This window comes from Cheilinus undulatus, linkage group 16 (genome assembly GCF_018320785.1).
Source record: "Cheilinus undulatus linkage group 16, ASM1832078v1, whole genome shotgun sequence".
NCBI lineage: Eukaryota > Metazoa > Chordata > Actinopteri > Labriformes > Labridae > Cheilinus > Cheilinus undulatus.
Genome location: NC_054880.1, coordinates 44,652,527 through 44,675,267, shown reverse-complemented (window position 1 = coordinate 44,675,267; position 22,741 = coordinate 44,652,527). Strand labels below are relative to the sequence as shown.

Sequence of the window (22,741 nt, the reverse complement as noted above, 5' to 3'; positions counted from 1 at the left end):
AATTCAAAGCCATCTCTGCTACATTTTAACTCCCTTTAACCAGTATTAATGCCTATTTTTCCTATTTTTATCTAATCTTTGCCACTTCAACCCATTTCTGCTTCTTTTAAAATCCAATTTCAGCACCTTACCACAATTTTTGCTTTTACCAAAGCATTGTAGCAATTTTTAAACAATTTTAACAATCTTTTAACAAAGGGGATTTACATTTCTAAGATGGTTATTTACTACATGTGTGATTAAAAAATATTTGTTTCTTTGATAAGAGAGGTTATTTTTTGGGGTTAAATATGAAATATGGATTTCACAGCTTAACTTCACAATGGACCATGGTTTTGCCGACCTCCATGGGCCCCCAGTTTGCCTGGGTCCCAGAAAGCTCTCCAGTTATCCCCTCTCTTGGACGGCCTTGTCTCCACATGACTGTTCTTGAATGTTCATGGCTGTTCAGCCACCTTCAGGTACAGTGAGGGTCCCCGGTCTCTTGCACCTTTACTTTGGGGGTTGCAGGCTGAAAAGGTTGAGAACCCCTGCTTTAATAAACATAAAGAAGCTCAACTGAAATCTAAATGAGGAGGTCCAAGAGAGAGAATGACTCCAAAACAGGTGTTACATTTTACTTCAGGTAAAGTCACACCTGCATTGATCAAACTAAGTAACAAGGTGTAAGATAAACTGGGGAAAGGACAATACAAAGCATGAATGTGAATGCTAGGGGGTAAGAGTATATATGAAGCTTTGGAATATAAAAGCAATAAAAATTGTTTTATGTTTGTTCAAAAATAAAACTGAATGGGTCTATTGTTTAAATTTGTTGCAAAATGTTTTGAAACATTTATATATTTATTGACTTATTTAAATGCTAATTTAGATGTTTGGATGTGAAATTTAGCCAATTATTGAATAAATTACAAAACTTATCAGACAATAGCTTTTTTTTTTTTTTTTTTTTTTTTTGCATATTAGCCTATCAAGATACCAAATAACACATTCTTCCAAAATAAAACAAAATGTTTTATCACTTTTGTCATGAGGGAAAAACACATAAATTTGTCAGAACTTCTTTACAGTAAAATACCAAAAGAAATGCAAAACAGTTTCAGGATATTGTTTTCAAAAACTACACTTTACACGTGTCTGTCTTTAAAAGCAATAATGATACAGTAAACCAACATTTCAGAACAAGATTTGTTTCAGTATTTTTTTCTATTAATCTTATCAATTGTTAAAAAATGTACAGGAGTGTTTATGGTAGCTCTTATGACGTCTTAGGACGTCTAAGTTCCTGTGATGTCTAAGGATGTCTTGGTCCATGTGACGTCTTGGGATGTTTTAGTACTACCAATGGTGTCTTGATTTAGTTCAGGTTCTTTAACCTCAGGGTTCTCTTGATGTTTTTAGGTATCTGATGTTGTTTTACTGTCTTTCTCTTTTGTTTTAGGTTCTGCTGCTTTCTTTTTCTGTAAGCCAATTAACTCTTGTTTTAAAAAGTGGATTAAAATTAAATTTTATTTTGATGATTATTATTGTTGTTGTTGTTATTATTATTGTTATTTTTATTCCTTTGTAAACACATTTCAGTTCTATCACGAAAGAAAGTTTTGAAATGAACTTAGAAAATTAGTAGGTGTGCCAGTGCTGACTTTCCTTAGGATTTTCCAAAATATTTTTATAATTATTAGAATTCTTATTTTTATATGCTTTTTATATTCATAAAAATATAATCGTACTTCAAAGGATGTATTCACTAGAAATGCCTTGTCTTTTCAGTTATATACTCATTTAGTTTCCACAGACTCAGCTGTCATCCTGCAGCCTCTTTATGACTAGTGTCCATTGCTGTTTTCCTTTGTTTTTTAGTTTATTTTTCACAATTTCGGTGCGTTATATCTGAAATAAGTTCCCTTTAAACTTTGTTTTTTTTCCGTGGACTGTTCTTTTTCATTTCCATATCCTTTCTCACACCTAAAACTAACAAATTTCTCATCCGAGGATGAAAAAGGACAACACTACTTTTCCTTCTTCCTATTGGTCAACTCTTACTTACGCTACAGAGCAAGCGGTTAAATGATTGGACACTATGAATAAACTGATCGCTCATTGGCTGAGGCTGACGCGGGACCTCAAATGCCAAAAACAGCTCGACAAGCATGCCGACTACCTCTTTAGTGTCCTTCATATCCGGTCCTGAGTCGTCCCAGAGCAGGTTTATGTCTTCAGTATGTCTGTAAATGACATGTCCCGTACCCTGGACATCCTGCGGCTGTTGTACCCGCACACGCAGACGCTGGAGGAGTTTGTTACAGGCACCGTGTTCAGAGAAGGACAGAGAGTGGAGCTGATCGAAGAGTCTGACAAACACCGCTTCAAGTCCTTCGTTCAGGGCATTTTTGTGTGCTTTGACAGGGAACTACAGCAAGTACCAAGCTGCAACCAGGTACATTAGTCCCTGTTAAAAACAAACTTTACGGCCATGTCAGTGGTTTTTTAGTTGGCACGTACTTCAGTGCCAGCTGTCATGCTAGGTCAGTGGTGGGCAACTGGAGGCTCGCGGGCCATATGCGGCCGCCAAGTTGATTTCAGTTATAAGGAAATTGTAATCATGAAAGAAGACACGTGGTGGAAACAAAAAAGAAAGGAAACATTTCTATAAATATCTTGAATTACTTTGGTTCTGTGAAAGAAAATAGAGATTTAATCAACTGTAATTATTGCTGAGAAATCTTCATTTAATGCCTAGAAATACAAACATAATACATGAAAATAACCAGTAAGTGGTTTGTTCTTTGCACTGCAAAAGCAGTTAAAACTGGCCAAAAATACTGTGTTTGTCTGATTAAATTTCTTAAGCGATTTTAACACCATGATATGCCCCTCATAGATCAAGCTGACGTCACACAGGACAAACCCTGTGTGACGTCAGCCGTCTGCTTACAACAGACGGACTCAAACAGCTCTTGAAGCCAGTCTGCGCAGCTTCCATATTGAAATCGCTGTCTCAACCGAACTTTGGACTAACCTAACCGCCCGCCCAGCAAGTACGACTTCCTGTCAGCTAGCTAGCTAGCATTCTGGTTGACAGAAACGTAGCTTCTACCTGTCAAGCTATCCGCAGTGAGGTTTTTCCTAAATATAGCCTAATCTAAACCAGTGCTACTCAACCCTGCTCAACCAAAGAGCCAAGTTGTTGAAAAATACCTTTGCAAGAGCCACAAACTAAGTGGTGAAAAGTGGCAATAAGAATAAGTTAAAGGGGGCAAGAATGGTCCAAAAGTGGTAAAAACGGGCAAAAAATGAGAGAAAAGTGACTAAAATGGGAAAAAAGCAGTCAAGAGTGGCAATGTGGGCAAAAAATAGGAAACAAGTAGTATTTAATGGCAACAGGTAGCTTAAATGGGCAATAATGGTGAAAAGGGCAAAAATGGGATAAAAGTGGCAAAGAGAAGATGCAAAAATGGGCGAAAAAGTGGAAATAAGTGGTGTTTAATGTCAAAAGGTAGCTTAAATGGGCGAAAAGTGGCAAAAGAAAAATGTGAAAAAGAGCAAAAATGGGGAAAAGTGGCAAAAATTGGCAAAGAAGTAGGAAAAAAGTGTTTCTTAATGGCAAACGTAGCTTAATTGAGTGAAAAGTGGCACAAAATGATAAAAAAGGGCAAAATAAATGTGGCAAAAATGGGGAAATTATGTTTGACACTTAAAGCCTTCTGTATAAGTCTTAGAAACAAACTGATTAATGTGATTAACTTCTGAGGTCAAAGTTTTCCTTTTTTTAAGGTTTTCTGTGGGAATATTATTTTAAATTAAGACATAAAAGAGCTACAAATCATCACTAAAGAGCCACATGTTGAGTATCACTGCTCTGAACCATTCTCTGAACAGTGAGAACAGGTGAAGACATTAGCTAATGGGACACATTTGGTTTTTTGAACCAGGCTGTTAACCAGTTTATTTCTAGTGTAAAAACCGGCTGTTTAACAGATATCCAGACGGGACTTCGGGTGTTCTTGCAGCCTCAAGTGGACACTCACTGTACTGGAATTTTTTGCTTCATTGGCTTCATTTTCCAGGACCGGAGGTTGCTGCTTGGTTTTATACGAGCATTAACTTAACTGTCACCAGTTGTGTCTATAAACGCCCCAATTTTTTTTTTTTTTTTTTTTTTTTTTTTCAGAAAATGAGCATTGAAGAACATTTAACATGAACGTGTTGCAATGCAAAAGCTATGAGTTTTATACAGAGATGTCAGATGTTTTCTATTACATAATGGAGAGGAATATGCCAGGTTTTCTTGTGCATAAACTAAATGAAAGCCTTATAAATGATGTTTTTATTCTATGCTTTACACAGATTTGTACCCTACCTGAACTTTTGGCCTTCGTGCTGAACACCCTCAAAAGAAAAAAGAAAAGGAACGTCTTGGCACATGGCTACAATTTGCTGTCTCTCGCTCGGGAAGAACAAGACGCAGACCAATTCAAATTCCAAGGAGATATCACACAAAGCGCTGCGTACATCCATGGAAGTGACCTGTGGAGGAAAGTCTGCATACGCCTTGGCACAGACATCACGCGGTACCTGCTGGAGAGCTGTTCTGTGTTTGTAGCCGTCCCGCCGTCGTGTCTTTTCCAGGTGTGTGGCGGTCCTGTCTATGATAGAGTAACTATGACGACTGCCTCCTCTGGGTTTTATCTTCAGCCTCGGTCTAGGAAACGCAGCAGAGCTCAGTTTGGAAAGAGAAGAGGCGCAGTGGCTGTGAAGGAAATTCAGAATCCTACAAATGGCAAAAAGGGAAGAAGAGAAACAGAAGGGGTGAGGAACAGGAAAAGAAAGAGAGAAGCTGAGCTAAACAATGAGGACGATACTATGAATGCTTCAGGAAAGAAAAGACGGATAAGATTCCCTCATGAAGTCCAACAGGTTTGCTTTGAAACAGGGAAACAGCAAACAGTGTCACTGGAACTCACACTGTCTGTAAAGCCTTCAGAAATTGGTGCAACCAGTGCCAAACAGCCTACTGAAATGCAACCAGCCACACTTCCCCTGGAAGGAGGGCCCAGCTGGAGATCAGGAACTTTCCCGCCTCTGCCTCCCTCGCAATGTTTTATCCGTGCTCTTGGGTTCCTGTATGGGGGAAAGGGTATGCGTGGCTTCCTTCTGAATAGGAAGAAGAGGAGTGCTGGTGGATCCAGAAGGCTACAGGGAAAAGATTTAGTTAGAGTTGTGTTTTTTGAAGGAGTGGCTTATTTAAGCGGCGTGGAGAGAAGGCCAAAGAAACTTCCCAGACGCTTTTTTAACATGGTCCCCCTGTTCATCCAGATGTTGCGTCAGCACAGAAAATGTCCCTACAGTAGAATACTGCAGAGGATGTGCCCGGTGGTGGAGGTCACAGATGCGGGACAAGGGAATTTAAGCTCCCTCTTACCTCAGCACTGTGCACCTCACCGGGTTTACCTGTTCGTGAGGGAGTGCCTCTCCGCTGTGATCCCGCAGGAGCTGTGGGGCTCAGACCACAACCGACTTATTTTCTGCAGCAGAGTCAGGGACTTCCTGCAAAGTGGGAAGTTTGAGAGGCTCTCAGTGTCTGAACTGATGTGGAAGATGAAGGTGAATGACTGTGACTGGGTGAAGATGAGTAAAAAAGGTAAGTCTTTATTTATTTTTACCCTGCTGCATGTGCCATAGCTGATTTAACCAAATCACTCCAATCTGCAGGCAGGATCCCGCCCAGCGAGCTCTCATACCGTACACAAATCCTGGGTCAGTTCCTGGCTTGGCTTCTGGATGGCTATGTTGTTGGCCTGGTTCGAGCCTGTTTCTACGCCACAGAGAGCGTAGGCCAGAAGAATGCTGTCAGGTTTTACAGACAGGAAGTGTGGGCAAAACTGCAGGACTTGGCCTTCAGGTAAACACACCTACACATAAAGGCTTATACTCATACAGTTATGCCCACACAAGCTCACAAACATTTTTTATTCTTAAGAGGTCATCTCTCTAAGGGTCAGATGGAGGAGCTGACTCCAGCTCAGGCGGCTACCCTCCCTAAATCTACCGTCGTCTCCCGCCTCCGTTTCATTCCTAAGACGGATGGCATGAGGCCTATCACACGAGTCCTAGGAGCAGATGGCAAAACCAGGGTGACTTTTACTGAATTCTAAATAGCTTCTGCCTCATATATCCATGAGTTCTGTGTTACTGGTACAGATTTTTTTTATAGAAGAGTATTTCAACACACAACTAGACAAAAGACCCCATCAGAGAGCAGCAGACTCTTAAAATATACTTTTGTTTGGGTTTCCAAAAATTGAGGTAAGATGCAAAGGGTAGGTTTCTATTTGTGTAGTGATTCCCACAGGTTGGTGTGGACTGGGATTAAAAGTGTGGCAGGTTTGTTTGAGAAAAAATATGTTAATGTTAAAGGGCTGAAAAACACAGAGTAAAAAAAAAAGAACAAAAAAAAAAAGGTGTAAAAAAACGTTGTAATAAATGGATGTGATTTATAAAAAGCTAGGTTAACCCATATTGCAGTGCTGTCAAGTTGATTAAAAAAATTAATCAAGTTAATCACATCACTATGCTGTGATTAAAAATAATTAATCAAAATTCAAAATATGGGAATAAAAGTCAGAGTGAGAAGATGACTTGGTCAACATATGAGATATAATTTGAAATCACTTGTTTTAAATATCAAAAAATGACTTAGATTTTAAAGTTGTGAATCTAATGTGTCAAAATATGAGATAAAATTTGAAATCATGAGCTTTAAAGGTCAACATATGACTTAAAATTAAAAATTGTGAATCTAAAAGGTCAAAATGTGGTATAAAAATTCAGAATTTTGAGTTGAAAAGGTAAAAACATGAGATATAATTCAAAATCAGGAGTTTTAAAGGTCAAAATGTGGTGTTGAATTTTAAATTGTGAGTCTGAAAGTCCAAAGTACGGGATTCAAATTTATAGTCAGAGGTTGGCAAGGTAAAAAAATGAGATGAAGTTCAAAATCTTTAGTTTAAGGGGTCAAAATATGACTTCAAATTTAAAATTGTGAATCTAAAGTGTCAAAATATGAGATAAAATTTAAAATTCTATATTTAAAAGGTCAGAACATAAGATGAACAGTCAAAATTATGAGCTGAAAAGGTCAAGGGCCCCGGGCCTTGAGTTGGACACCCCTGATCTAGCCACTCTGCCATAAAGCCCAGATCAGTGGAGTGATATTTATCCTGGAGCTTTGTCCCATCTCAACACAGGATCTCTGGAGCTCAGTCAGAGAGCCTATGGCCCTTCTCCCATGATTGCTCAGTTTGGCTGGGTGATGAGCTCTTAAAGGAGTCCTAGTTATTTTATGGAGGCCACTGTGTTTTTAGGATCCTTCAGTGCAGCAGAACTTTTTTGAAGCCTTCCCCAGATCTGTGCCTTGCAACAATCCTGTCTCTGAGCTCTGCTGCTCTGCAGCTCCTTTGACCTCATGGCTTGATTTTTGCTCTGACATGCATTGTCAGATGTGTAAATTTCTAGTAAGAGGTGCGTGCCTTTCCGAATCATGTCCAATCAGTTTAATTTACCACAGGTTGACTCCAATCAAGGCGTGGAAACATCTCAGCAACAATCAGAGATATGGGAAGAATCTGAGCTGAATTTCAAGTGTTTTTCAAGGGGTCTGAGTACCTATGTCAATGTTATTTTTCATTTTTATAGTTTAAGTAAATTTGCAAAACAATCTAAAACTCTTTTCATTTTGTCATTATGGGGTACTAAGTGTATGTTAATCAGGATAAACTTGTTCTTCTACTGTAGCAGCAGACTGCAACATAAAGAACTGACAGCAGTGAAGGGGGTCTGCATGTTCTCTGAGTCCACTGTGTATAAGACTTCTGTTCAACATGTGAAACATACTGATAAAGTTTTTAAAATCACAAGGACTTAAGGTTAAAAGATTTCACTCAGTATAAAAAATAATGATTTAACTGCATAGAGGGCAAGATGTTTAGAGACGTAAGACACAAATACATTTATCAATTTTGAAACAATGATGTATATAGTGTTTAAAACAGACAGACATATATGTAATACATTTATTATTTCTCTTCAAAAACATTTTAAAAGTGCATACACAAAATCTGTATATGTAAGGCTTCTGTGGCCTTTAACTCACTAGTGATTTGCTCAGCTCAGCAATAGATCAAGCTCCTCAGGCTCCCAATGGCTCTTCATGCCATACCATTCAGAATCATTAGATCAGCCAAATCAGCACTGTCTTCAAATATGACTGATATATGTACTGTTTTTTTTTTCTCCGGTGGTTCTTGATTTTCTTAGTTAAACAAAATATCCTGTAATTATTTCAGAAATATCCACTCTCACTAAAACACCTTGAAACCACACGACTGGCTGGGCTGTCTGACTCTTCTGGTATAAAACGTTAATGTTAAAACCTCGTGTGCACCCTTAGTTTAAAGATAAAAAAAAACTTGAAATAGTGGACTTTAAAAATGTGTCAAAAAGGCAGGATTAATCATGATTAACTTCAGAAAATCTGCGATTAGTCATGATTAGAAATTTCTTTTTTTTTGACATCCCCAATTCAGACAAATAATACTGACTTTTCTGAGGTTCCCTTTCTTCTTTCTCCCTTTTATTTTTCAGTAGGCCCTCTCTTTATAACTTTTAAATTACTTTCTTCTACCCTAAATTGATCCAAAATCTTTTCTTCTGTTACAGTAACCCAAGCTTGAGTTTCTTTTTCTTACCTGCTCTAGTTGAAAGGGTTGTTACACAGAGAAGGGAGGTGATAATTGTGCCATTCAAAAGAAGTAAAATACTTAGTGACTAACTACTTATCAGAAATTGTTGTGGCCAGGACATTAGACTGTGGAGAGGGAAAACAAAGCCAGAGAGAGACACATTATTGTCAACAGAGCCAGAGTGGTGCACTTCTTAATAAATAAACCGTATTAGCAATCAGTTAGAAAAAAATTCAGATGCAGATAATCATCCAAATGTCAAATATCAACCCCATTAATCAGCCAGACAGATATTTGGTCAAGCCTTACCATAAATATTACACATAACAAAGCATTTAATTGTTACTTTTTGATACCATACTGTCGTAATAACAATGTGAACATGTTTTGGCCTTTTCCCCCACAGATTTACCAGGCTCGTGTCAGAGACTTGTTAGCCATGCTGCGGGCCTGTGTGCGCTCCACTCCATCCCTCCTTGGCTCCACAGTGTGGGGGATGACGGATGTTCACAAGGTGCTGTGCTCCATAGCTCCAGCCCAGAAGGAGAAGCCACAGCCTCTCTATTTTGTTAAGGTTTGGCTCAGTTACATCTATTCTGGGGTTGTAAAGCATGCTACATACCTGATAGCTACATTTTTATTTGTTTTTTCAACAAGAAATAACATTGACATCACCAGGACAGTTTGCCTATTTTACAGAACCTATCTGAGTTGAAACTTGTGCACAGGAGTTTTTACACATCATTTAATAGTTCCTATGATAACCAGACAGTGAAGGAGTGGTAGATGACTTTTTAAAGCAATTAGAAGATGTGGAGGGGATCTGAGAACGTAACTTATCATCTAAACTGATCCTGCTGAGTTCTGCTTTAAGACCCTGCATCCACATATGAGGACATTACAGTTTGATTTTCCTAAATTTTAGTAACCATTTATGGTTGCTGAGATAATTGTAAAATTTGTACTTTTTTATTTGTAAGTCTCACTTAAAGATTTTAAGAAGGGAAATTTTGAGGTACTTTTCATGAGATACTTTGAAAATATATTTAAGTATTTTCACAGAAAAAATAATGGAAATTTTATAGAATTTGGATTTTGTAAAGGAAAATTTCCAAGAAAAACCTGTTCAATGATGAGGCTGATGTTTTAGCTCAGGGGTGTTGAACTCAAGGCCCGGGGGACAAATCCGGCCCGTGGCACAGTTATACCCGGCCCCCAATATCATTTCATGTTTTAAGTTATTACTGCCCCTCCGATATGAGGTCTGCAGATTTCCTCCAGTATAAAAATGTAAACTTAACCTTGATGATTGAAAAAATCCTTGTTAAGTCTTAAGAATTCAAAAGAGTAAAGAGTTAAAATAATTTCATTAAAACTCAGGAATGCGATAAAAGAAATTTGTGTTTTCATTTTTAATTTTCTAATTTGAATCTCACAATTATGACTTAAAGTTATGGTTTTGACTTTTTATCTCCTATTTTGACCATTTGGATTCACAATTTAAATTTTTAAGTCATATTTTGACATTTTAAATTCATGAATTTGAATTTGAATCCCAAATATTTACCTTTTTGATTTAAAATCTTCATTTTTTTTCTAATCTTTGGACCTTTATAACTCAATGTTTTTATTTTAATTTCATAATTAAAAACTTGTAATTTTGAATTTTATCTCATATTTCACTTACGAAACTCTTGATTTATAATTTTTTTTTTCAGATTTTGACGCAGTTAGGCCCTCAGGTTAGACCCAAATTCAGAATTTGGCCCCTGCTGTGATTGAGTCTGACATCCCTGTTTTAGCTTATCAGACCCTACTTATCCCACATGAGTGGGAGAACTAAAAATGCTCTCCAAACAAAGACTCAGGTCTTAGGAGGTTAAAGCAATAACAGGCTTCATCAGATTTGTCTCTCTTTCATGTGGGCATTTCTATTTCAGGTGGACGTGAGTGGAGCTTATGAAAGTCTGCCTCATGATAAACTCATAGAGGTGATTGGCCAGGCTCTGTCCCCGGTCACAGATGAACTCTTCACCATCCGCAGATACGCCAAGATTTGGGCTGATTCCTACGAGGGCCTGAAGAAGTCCTTCGTTAAACAAGTATTATATCTCACACACATCTTAAACACTACGCCTGTGCACATACAAAAACACAGTATGCGCACGTTCCTTCTGTTAACACAGGCGGATTTCCTGGAGGATAACATGGGGTCCACTAACATGAAAGGCTTTGTGACGTCATTGCAGAAAAGCGGCAGAGTTCATCACTCCATACTGGTGGAGCAGGTGAGGGTTACCTGGGCAGGTATCCTTTTATTAGGATGTTTAACACTTTATTTACCTTTGAGTCTTCACTCCTTCAGAACTTCAGCTCAGATCTTCACGGCAGAGATGCGATGCAGTTTTTCACCCAAATGCTGACTGGCAGCGTTGTTCAGTTTGGGAAGAAGTGAGTGTTATAAACATCACTGACTAAAGATTATAAATATAGATGCATTTAACAATCTAATAATATGCTGGGGTTAGTACAGCACTATGGTGCATACCCATCTTGTTCTTTCTTAATTATGGTTTGTTTCGTCCTGCTGTGTTCCAGAACGTACCGCCAGTGCAGAGGGATTCCTCAGGGCTCGGTCGTCTCCAGTCTGCTCTGCTGTCTTTGCTATGGTCACATGGAGAACAGCCTGTTTAAAGACATCACTGGAAAGAAAGGGTACAGCAGATAGTTCGGTCTTCATGTGAGCTTTCATAGCTGTAGTAACACATCTGTAGCAGTAGGAGGCACCCTTTCCCTACAGTAGCACATCTCCACTGGTGTTTTACTTCTCTGTTTTCTGTAGATGTTTAATGAGACTGGTGGACGACTTCCTTCTGATAACACCAGACTTACAGGAAGCTCAAGGTTTTCTCAGGTATGACAAAGCAAGTTTTTATGACTGAATGTTGATAAAACAGGAGAAGAGCTCCCTGCCAACACCTCAAACAGATAACCAGACAGGACAGAAAAAGAGTTTTATATCCTCATCAATGCAAACTTAATCATGTTTTTGTGGCTTTACTAGCAGTCCTTTATTATAGTGGCAGTAAAATTATGACCTGATACCATAAGAAGTATTATGCAGAGGAAGTAATAAATTAAAATAAAACTTTATTATGTTATCAATTCACTTTTTTGATGATCAAGTCAGAAATATTAATGTGACATTAACTGTTGGAAAAAATAAAGTTAAAAACGATTAAATACCAACCCTCATGCATGGAAACTTTTTAATATCAAAGCAAATTAAACTTAACTACTGGTTGTGCAAAGATAGAGTCAGGAAATATTATTACATAATAGATATTGTAATATGAAATGAATTAAACACGTTTCAGCTGTAAAAAAATGAAATGGAGAGAATTATTTTACAGTCAAGGCCGTCCACAAGGGGGGGTGAAGGGAAGAGCTTTCTGGGTCCAAACCAACAGGGGGATCTTGGCAGGTCATCAAAACCATGGCCCATTGTTATGCTACACAGTGATAACCAATATATTTAACCTGAATAATAAAGACCCTTTATCAAAGCAACAAAAATGTTTTATTTATTTGTTCTTTGGAACAATATATCCTTCTTAAAAATGTAAATGTAAAATTCATAGCTAAGCCATAATGTGTGCAAATATCAGGATACCAGAAAACAAAGCTTGAGAAACTGAGACAACTTTAATTGACAAAAGTGGCTAATTGTGAAAAGAGCGAGGGCAAAAACGGGTAAGAAGTGATTGTAAAAGAATGTGGAAAAATTAGCTTAAAAGTGGAAGATTAGGGTTAAAAAAAAAACCAAGAAAAATGTGTTAAAAGTGGCAAAGAGAGGAGGCGGAAATGGGACAAATGCGACTAAAAGAAGTGACAACAATGGCAAAAAGCAGCAAGACTGGTAAAAGATGTCAAAAGAAGAGGCGAAATTGATAGTAAAAGTGGTTAAATTGGTTAAAAGTAGCACAAATAAATAATTTCAACATCTGAAGCCAACAATAGCTTGCCACTCAGCTGACACGCCAGATGGATGTGTTTAACCTCCCATAGACCGTGGAGGGTGACTGGATGAACGTTCTGTCCGTCACATCTTTACGGGCCAATCAGAGCAACAAAACACGTGACGTCGTAGCCGGTACTGAGGAGTAAACGCCATAGAGAACTGCATAACGCGAACCATGGCAACTGTAGACATGTCAGTACTCGACTTTTGTCATTTTTGAAAAGAAAACAACTCACTGCTGTTCTTTGTTCTTCTTTTAAGAAAGAAATGTCGTCAAGTTCTGATAAAACTTAAGCTCTTCCGCCGTAATTGCACCGGCCTCTTGTCGCTGCTTGCTTACGTCTTGACGCTTCTGTGCCTGAAAGTACTGGCCCTCGACGCTGATTGGTCCTATCACTTTGTAACCGGGCCCCAAACTGTTCAGACGGGAGCTTTGCAAGATGGATTCACCAGTGAGAAAGACGGAAACGGGTGAATCCATCTGCGCTGCAAGGTTAGCTTGCCACACTTTTTAGCTCCAAATCGAGGGAACTGTTAGCTAGGACGCTAGCACCAATGCTACTGATCCAGCACACATCCACTGATATCATCAATAAGTCACCGCCTGCCTATTCTCTGGGTTTTTCAGGGGCCCAGCCAATCCCGTGGACAGTCCTATTTACAGTACTTTTTATAGAGTTGTAGTAGTGATGAGTGGTTGGGCACACCATTTCAGAACCTTCTTCCAGACTCTGGGACCTTGATTTCAAATTAAAATGCAAAATTTACTTCTGGACCTTTGTCAGCAGTCTTTGCCATGATTACAGTTTTGTGTACTGAACTAGAGTGAAAGAATAAAGACTCAGAGACCTTTTCAAATTGTCCACATTATTCTAATATTTATCAGAAAGTAGATTTTTTATGAGCAACTGTGAGATGAATGTAGGATATATGGAAATCTACCTTTCTGAAGTAAATCACAGGAAAAAAGGAACTTTTACATGATATTCTTATTTTTAGATGCACCTGTATGGCAGTGCATTATTGTTTTTTAATGGAAAAAGACTGAGAGACAGATTTAACAGACACCAAGCTGAGTTTTGCTATGCTCCTGCTAGTTACGTCATTATTTTCCTATTTCCCTACTGGACAAAGATGAACAAAAACTATTCTGGTCTTTCATAGGGTCTTGCTGGCTGGGATACCACAGTACGGTCTCGTGGTTAACCCACAGAAGGTGGTGGTCAATTTTCAGGTGACTGGGAACTTGGGTTCTTGTCCTGACATCCGAGTGCTGTCCCCTCGTTGCCTCTTCCCCTGGTGTGGTCTGCTGCTTGACACGCACTCGCTGGATGTCTACAAAGATTATTCAAGGTGAAGCATCGCAGTGTAATTATTGCCAAGTGTGCTTTTTACTTTACCATTTATTGAACTTTTGCCATTTATAGTTTCCTTGAATGTCAGTAAACAACTCCCTGTACTTTGTACCTACCCATAAAAATTCCTAGAGACTCCCTGTCTAGCATCTATGATTCATATTTTTGCAAACTGCACCGTAGCTGCAGAACAATTCTTTTTTTTTTTCAAACTATGTTCAACTTTAATTTTTTCTTATCTCAGCTATGCAGGTCTGTCTTTGCGCTACAGCCTCACGTTGGGCTCTGTCCACTTAGCTGGACAGCAGATGAGGAGGAAGCTGATGGCCATGCTCAGACTCAAGTTTCATGCTTTGTTCTTGGACCTGAAGGTTAGGGACACATTTCTTTAAAAGTTTTCATAAGCCTGCTCATAATTTCTTTTAAATATTTTTCAATCATCCAATCAACAGTGTTGGATCTGATCTAAATAAAATGTTTGTTGTATTAGTTTATTTGAGAGGAGCCATGCAAAACACAACTGTTGAGCCGGAGTTAGCTATGAAGCTAATTTACGTCTGTGGTCCCTGTGAAGGAAGATGTAAAAACATACATTATAAACCAGTAAAAACAACAGACAAACAATTACAAAACAAAATCTATAACAATGCATCACTGAAAACAACATTTTTAAAAACTAATTTCACTCTCTGTAAGATTGGTGCATCCACAGGTTTAAGAATTGAGTTCCAAAAATGCAGGTAGTCCAATCCCAGTTTTCCTAACTTTAGCTAAATAGTCTCCTTGCCGATGCCCTGGACTCCCTCGCATTGTTCCTGCAGCGTCCCACATTGTTTAAGTGGTGGTGGTAGGGCTGGGCGATATGGTTAAAAATTAAATCTCAGATTTTTTCACAAAAAACTCGATTAATGATTTTGAGCTTTTTTTTTGTTTTCAAATGAAACAGAAACTCCTCCAATGGACTTCTTTTATTTTTACCAACAAAATGTAACAAAATTGAGCAGAATCTTGCTTTAGAAAGTGTGAGGTGTAAACTTGTCTTTAAAATTGCACTATGTAGGATTATTTACATTAACACTCAGACTCTGAAAGTTTGTATCTGTTTAAAAACAGACCAAAAGTAATACTAATGTCTCTTTATGATCTATGGATCTATTTCTGTATTTACAGTCTTATTGTAAATACAGAAATAATACAAATATATAAATTGTATTTGATTGCTTGTCATATCTGCCACAGATACGTTTATAAAAGATATTGGCAAGCAGATCAAAACTTTGTTTAATTTCAATATCTACTAAAATCAAATATTGTTATTAAAACTGGTTACACAAGAGTAATATGAAAAAATGCACATTTTTTGTTTCAAAGGTTGCTTAAACCAACATGAAATCAAAGCCTGTGACATTAGCTTTTATTTTTTATATTATTGCAGTTAAGTTTAACAGAAAATCTTTATTTTCATTTTTCAAAAATACGATTTATCAATTTAATAGATTTATTGCCCAGCCTTAGGTGGTGGTGCCTGATCATGAATTAATTTATATATCAGACACAGAGTACCTGCATAACAGAGAAAACTGGCAAAGGTCATGAAGTTGTACAGTAATGATGTTACAGCAGTGGTAGGTCCTTGGCTTTTATCACGGGTTTTCAGTGATTGTTCATAGAGGGTGTATTATGGTTTTAGAGTGGTAGCTCCTGCCAACCAGCTCAACGCTGCAGAAGTTTGTCAATAAAATCATCCCTAGAACTGATCCTTGCGGCACTCCAACATTACAATCAACAAAAGATGAGCATGTATCATTAATTCTTGTATACTGTTTTCTTTAACATAAATATGGCTCCATCCATGTCAGTACTTTACCGGAAAAGTTAAACGTTGACAATTTAGAAAGCAAAACATTACATTCTCAAAGTATCAATTTTACAGTATCAAAGGTTTTTTTTTAAGATCAGGGAAAAATGGCAGCAACAACACCTCCACTGTCAAGACCAGATTTGGTTTGTTCAACAAAATAGAAAATTGCTTACACCGTGGAGGGAAGTTTCCAAAATCCAAATTGCATAAGATGCAATGGAAAATGACTGGTGTTTTTATAGGCAATCAGCTGGTCACAGAGGACTCTTTCTGTGACTTTGGAGATTACCAGGAGAATACTTAGGGGCCTGTAATTTGCTACGTTGGTTTTATCACCTGCCTTAAAGATGGGAGTTACTGCTGCTGGTTTCCAAGCACTGGGAAAATTATTGACAAGTTTACAAGATGACTAATACGAGCACAGAGGTAACTTTAGTACTAACAGATAAAAAGAATATGTTTCAGCAGGAAACAGTGGGTTTGCTGTACAAAATAGAAAATTAAAGGTAAAACCAAAACACCTTACAGTATATATAATATTACATAACAAGTCTTAATACAGTGCTGTGAAAAAGTATTTCCCCCCTTTTGAATCCTGATTTTTTTGCATATTTATCACAATTAAATATTTCAGATCATCAAACCAATTTTAATATCTCACAAAGACAACACAAATAAATACAAAATGCAGTTTCTAATAGATGATTTTTTTTAAGAGGAAAAAATCCAAACCTATCTGGTCCTGTGTAGAAAAGTAATTGCTGAGTTCAGTTTCTCTGGCCACACCCAGGCCTGTTTACTGCCAGATTTGTTGAATGTAGAAATCCCTTAAATAGAAGCTGTCAGACAAAGTGAAGTAGGCTACAAGATCTCAGAAAGAAACGCATCATGCCACCATCCAAAGAAATTCAAGAACAAATGAGGAACAAAGTGATTGAAATCTGTCAGTCTGGAAAAGGTTACAGAGACATTTCCAAGGCTTTGGGACTCCAGAGAACCACGGTCAGAGCCATTATCCACAAATGGAGAAAACTGGGAACAGTGGTGAAACTTCCCAGGAGTGGTCGGCCAACCAAAATGACTCCAAGAGTGCAACGACGACTCATCCAGGAGGTCACAGAAGAACCCAGAACCACATCCAAAGACCTGCAGGCCTCACTGGCCTCAGTTAAGGTCAGAGTTCATGACTCAACCATAAGAAAGACACTGGGCAACAATGGCATCATGGGAGAGTTCCAAGGCCAAAACCAATGCTGACAAAGAAGAACACAAAGCCTTGTCTCACATTTGCCCAGAAACATCCTGATGATCCCCAAGACTTCTGGAGAAATATTCTGTGGACTGACCAGACAAAAGTTGAACTTTCTGGAAGGTGTGCGGCCCGTTACATCTGGAGTACAAATAACACAGCATTTGATAAAAAGAACATCATACCAACAGTCAAACATGGTGGTGGCAGTGTGATGGTCTGGGGCTGCTTTGCTGCTTCAGGACCTGGACCACTTGCTGTGATTGATGGAACCATGAATTCTGCTGTCTTCGAATCTCTCAACTCTCCGCGCCTGAGCTGGGCATATCAGTCACGCGAGCCGCGGCGTACATGCAGGCAGTCTGAAAGCCCTGACTTGTTAACATGCAATCAAACTGAAAATCCATGCGTGTGGCGGTCGCGACACGTGCCACCCTCCCAGTCTGAAACTGACCTGATAATTGCAATTAATACATTATTATTACCAGGTAAATACGTCCTCAATATTACTGAGCTATTATTTGAGTAAAAAGGTAAAATGCCAATTATTACCTTATTCTTAAGAAATTAGTAGAGTATTTCCCCTTTTTGATATATACAGTGCTTAACAAAGTTATTAGACCACCACCCAAAGTAAGGTTTATGCCACAGCTGCCCTAAATTAACAGCATTGGTAATTACCAGAATCATTTTTTATGTTTCTGCAATGGTTAATACACCAATATGTAGAAGCTCTTTAACCCAAATTATATTTTTAATGCTAAAATATAATTATTATTGTTATCCATGAATATTCAAATATACTGATTTACAAAAGAACTGAAAAATAGTAAAGCACATTAATATTTCTTGATTAATATGTTAAATTATAGGTATTTACTTGCATTCCTGAAGAGAAAAATAAGTTTTAGTGGTTGAATGTTATGCTTGATTCATTTCTGACTTCTCAGAGAAGCCCAGTGAGCCGGCTCAAATTTGGGTCTAAAAAGGTGAATTCAGTTTGAAATTCCTCATTCCTGTTCAAAATGGTAAAACGTGGAGAGCTGACTGAAAATGAAAGAGTCAGCATTAAAGCACTTCAACAGAATGTTTATGTTTTCTCATTTTTATGACAGGTGGTCTAATAAATTCGTTAAGCACTGTATATATATATATATATATATACATATACATATACATATATATACATATACATATATATATATACATATATATATATATATCCTCTTTTAAAAATATCCTGCATCATTACAGTGTCATAATGAATGCATGCAAAGGGTCAGAATCATACAGTTCTTGTGTGATGTAACAAAGTCGTCCTACATTTCAAAGTTGTACAGTCTCTTAATCTCTGTACATTCAACTAACTGAACATTCTAGAGTGCCCTCATTTTAAAAAGCCTTTTATTTATGAGCTTGTCAAGTACCAGGTCCTCTCCAAAGGTTTGGGTCATCTACCCTTTAAGGGGGTTTTGGCCCATTTGTATGTCCAGTCAGCTGGATGACAAACATAAATCAGCTGTCCCAATTAAAGGGGTCCCACCCTCATAGGGCAGAGTTGAAAACCTGACCTTGCACTCTCCGTCACAAATTATTCTCTTAGATGACATTTATTAACTAGTGGAGGAAAAATATCCAAGGTGACCAACTGGAATTTAGCCTCAAACAGAAACAAAGTGATTAGAAATGGTTGTAAACATGTCAAGTTTCACAATAACTGGTTAAGTGACCTGTGACATTTCAAGTAATGGAGATAAGATGTAGCAGGATATGCTAGAGACAAAATGCTCCAGGTTTGGTTTGTGCTGAATGTACTGACAGATTTCTACTCATTCTCAGACCAATTCTCTTCAGACAGTCTACAAGAACATCTACGAGCTGGTGCTGCTTCAAGCATGCAGGTGAGCATGGACCTTCACTCTCCAAGTGTTTATTGTTGTACATACAGTAATATGCTTGCACCACTTCCCACAGGGCTTTTTACATCTATTAAAATTGTGATTAATTATATTGACACTAAAAATAACATCTGCTGTGTACCCATCACAAACCCAACTCCTTTATAGGTTCCATGTGTGCTCTCAGAGTCTGCCCTTTGGTCAGACAGTTGCTAAGAACCCAGGCTTCTTCCTTCAGATGATATGGGACATGGCCCAGTACGCAAATCATCTCATCAGGATCAGCAACAAAGGCAACATTTCCCCTTACTCAAGCATGATAGATTTTCTAACTTCCTTAACTTTGCCATCACGTCTTTGTCTCTCTCTCTCTCTGGATCCAGGACTGAGTTTAGGCAGTAAGGCCCAAACCGGCATTCTGCAGTATGAAGCAGTGGAGTTGCTGTTCTGTCTCTCCTTCCTGTTGGTGCTGTCACCACACCGAACTCTCTACAAGAGTCTTCTCCCACACCTGCACAAACGTATGTATTCTCAGGAAGCATTCAGGTACACAGTGATATTACACGGGGTATTATGTAGCACAATTTCAATGACATGTTCACCAATAAATGTGCATATTTTAGAAGATTCACTAGCATATGTTAAACATGCAAGAGATTAAAAACAGCAGATCAGACATTATTATATGTACAATACTTAACAAAGGGCAAATACACTATTGGGTGCCTTCTTCAACAGCAGTTTTGAGATCTCTCCGTAGGTTTTCAGTGGTATTTAGATCCGGACTCATTGCTGGCCACTTCTGACACTAGGCCCTACATTGCTGCCCAAAATCTTTTGATAGTCTCCAGATTTCATGATTCCTTGCACACAGTCAATTGTAATTGTGATAGCAATAATTGCTGGGATAAAAGGTGTATTTTCTGGAAAATTCCAGGGGTGCCAATACTTTGGTCCATGACTATACGGGATTTTTCAAGAAATTCAAGCTATAACTCATTCTATATTGTGTCCTTCATCCAGTCAGGAACACCCATCATACATTTGACCGTTTTAATGCAAAATTGATTTATAGTTTTTCATTGCAGAGAAGGTTCTGCTGTAAAGATGCTCCCTGGATTCGTCAAGCAGCGCGCTTTGACTTTCCAGGGATTGCATGGCTAGAAACTCCCATATGGTTACATACATTTATGAAGATGTGTATTGAAAACAATGATGTTATTTTAGAAGCCATGCATTAGTAGCATGAATCTGAATATGAGTGACAAGCTTTAAGCTATAAAGGAGGAGGCTGGAGTGGAGGAGGTTAAAGCTTAGCCAGCAGCTGCATTAATGCAAGCAGGGATTAATGAGAAGTAGGTCATACACCACTGTGTTGAGAGAAAGAGCTGTGAGTGGCTGATGGAGGCAATAGTTATCAGCTGACTATCAGCTGATTGCAGGAAGGGTTATGACTTCTGTGAACTAATGCTTATCTTCATTAATATTAGACACTATGAACTAGGACAGAGCAATAACATGCTGTATGTTTATCTAGTTGCAATTATTTTTGCTCTTATTACAAATTTGGTATCAGGTTGCTTTATTGAAGGGGATTATCATTTTTTTATTTCACTAATTTTGGTTAAGAAAAACATTCATAAAACAAGAAAAGGCAGATTTTTGTAAACCATTTTAAAAAATCACCCTTAAATGTTTGCATAATGTGCATCAAATCTCTGCTGGTGCAAAAATGAATGTTAAGCTGATATTTTGACACATTTCATGTTAAAGAAATAATGCGACTTCTGCAATTTATAAATTGCAGCAGACCATACTGTGATTTAATCTAATCTGTGATTGCATCACATCGCATTGCAATCACAACAGGATTACTTGTGCAGCACTAGCTTGCATGCATACATTGTATTTTCTTCCATTTTTTCAGGATAAGGTCTGATTATTTTTGTTTTCTTGAGATTTTAAGATGCTAAATAATCAAAATAAGAAAGCCAGTGCCGTTTTCCTCAGTTAAACAGGTTTAGATCTCGATAAGATGACCAAAATTAACTTATCATGGTAAAAGAGATTGTTATAAAAATGGACGGATGTATTTCAGCTCACACCCTCTGTAATCACAGACTTTTTACTACAGTTTTTTCCAGACACACCTTCTAGAAGCACTGATCACAGCTGCGGGCTCACCTCTGGGACAACCAAACATTAGAAACCTTAAGTTACAAGTAGAGTTTAGTCTGGACTTCATAACTAAACACATAACCTATGCAGGGCTGGTGCAACAGGCAGTCATTTAACTCGTCTAAAATTGGACTTTATGAAAGAACCAAAAAGTTTTGGGACTACATGATGTTTCATGAACACAGGCGCATTTATTCCAGGCTTTTTATTTGATTTACAGGTATCAAAAAGCATCTTTCTGTCCTTGCTGTCATCCTCTGACAGGGAAGCGCCATCTGGAGCGACGTTTGGGGGATCTGAGGCTGGCCAGGGTCAGACAGGCGAATACTCCCAGTATCCCGCTTGATTTCTTTGCCATGCAGGTGTAGAGCAGCGGCTTTGTCCTTGTCTGTCTTCAACTACAACAGCAAAACTCAGCTCAAAGGTGAGTTTAGCCCAGCTTTGCTAGAATGTGTATGTTGTTGTATGATGTTTTGAAAGTGAACCCTTGATTTGAAACCAGGACATGTTACAGAACAGTTTTCACCTTTTCTTCAGGTTTCAAGGAAGTGGAAAAGAACAGCGTGTTTAAATCTTGTGGATCTATTTGACCTAACCTGTCAGTGTGCCAGTTTTTTTTTTTTTAAATTATACACTGACGGGAAAGCTGGCCTTAGTTAACTGATAAAAAACATCCAAGTGATAAACCTGTGCCATAAGCTCTCCCTATAAAACAGCAGTCACCAGTTTAGTAAAGATGGATAAATGATAATCATCCTGTTACTGTGCCAGACACCCTCTCATCCCACAGCTGTTTGACTATCTGAACTTTGATTTATGCTGTTGTTTTCCACTAAAACACATGACTGAATCTGGAAAATAGCCTTTATGTATCCTGATAAGATCAGTCTATGAGCAGCAGGAATCTCAGCATCTAAGACAGAGATGATCTGTGACTCTGGAAATGAGTGTGAGTGTTTCCAATAAAAGTTTCTATGAATCAGAGACAGCTGTGTGTTTCAGTATTGTGTTATGTTGAATCTTCAATAAATCTTCACCAAATAAATCTGCACTTCTACTGAGTGGTTCAGTACAGCAGGGGTTCTCAACCCTCTCAGGCTGTGGCCCCCCAAAATAAAGGTGCCAGAGACCGGGACCCTCAGTGTACCTGAAGGTGGTTTGAACACAGCCATGAACATTCAAGAACAGTCCTGTGGAGACAAGGACGTCCATGAGGGGGGAAAAGGAGAGAGCTTTCTAGGGCCCAGCCAAACTGGGGGAATTATAAAGTTACGCTGTGATATCTTCGGTTTTTTTATGAACAATAACGACTCTCATCAAAGCAACAAAAACCTTTTTTTGATCCGTTTTTGCTGTAGTATAAAGACATCTGAAAAATGTGAATCCCTTTTCTTAAACAGAATAAAAATGGGTTAAAAGTGGATAAATGTATATAAAA

General features: G+C 38.2%; 1 protein-coding gene across 2 annotated transcripts; it reads left to right on the top strand.

The window, feature by feature from the left end:
• Positions 1 to 2,137: 2,137 nt before the first annotated feature.
• Positions 2,138 to 22,715, top strand: tert (telomerase reverse transcriptase). Of its 2 annotated transcripts, XR_005993037.1 has the most exons (17): positions 2,138 to 2,437; positions 4,348 to 5,641; positions 5,713 to 5,902; positions 5,981 to 6,134; positions 9,148 to 9,315; positions 10,682 to 10,843; positions 10,928 to 11,029; positions 11,107 to 11,192; positions 11,340 to 11,456; positions 11,584 to 11,655; positions 13,927 to 14,115; positions 14,362 to 14,488; positions 19,067 to 19,128; positions 19,294 to 19,418; positions 19,509 to 19,646; positions 21,568 to 21,727; positions 21,841 to 22,715. XR_005993037.1 is itself a non-coding variant. In XM_041808000.1 (16 exons), exons 1-16 carry the CDS (start codon positions 2,222 to 2,224, stop codon positions 21,669 to 21,671), a joined length of 3,306 nt encoding a protein of 1,101 aa, XP_041663934.1. In that variant the 5' UTR covers positions 2,138 to 2,221; the 3' UTR covers positions 21,672 to 22,715. The 2 variants fall into 2 exon arrangements, 1 of the variants encoding a protein (XP_041663934.1); XM_041808000.1 differs by having other exon boundaries at positions 21,568 to 22,715.
• Positions 22,716 to 22,741: the final 26 nt, after the last annotated feature.

Excerpts from the sequence above, each read along its gene's own strand:
- tert (XM_041808000.1), top strand. The coding sequence starts at position 2,222 with ATGTCTGTAAATGACATGTCCCGTACCCTGGACATCCTGCGGCTGTTG. Across the intron at positions 14,489-19,066 it reads CTTTGTTCTTGGACCTGAAG|ACCAATTCTCTTCAGACAGT; the intron begins GTTAGGGACACA and ends ACTCATTCTCAG. Across the intron at positions 19,129-19,293 it reads GTGCTGCTTCAAGCATGCAG|GTTCCATGTGTGCTCTCAGA; the intron begins GTGAGCATGGAC and ends ACTCCTTTATAG.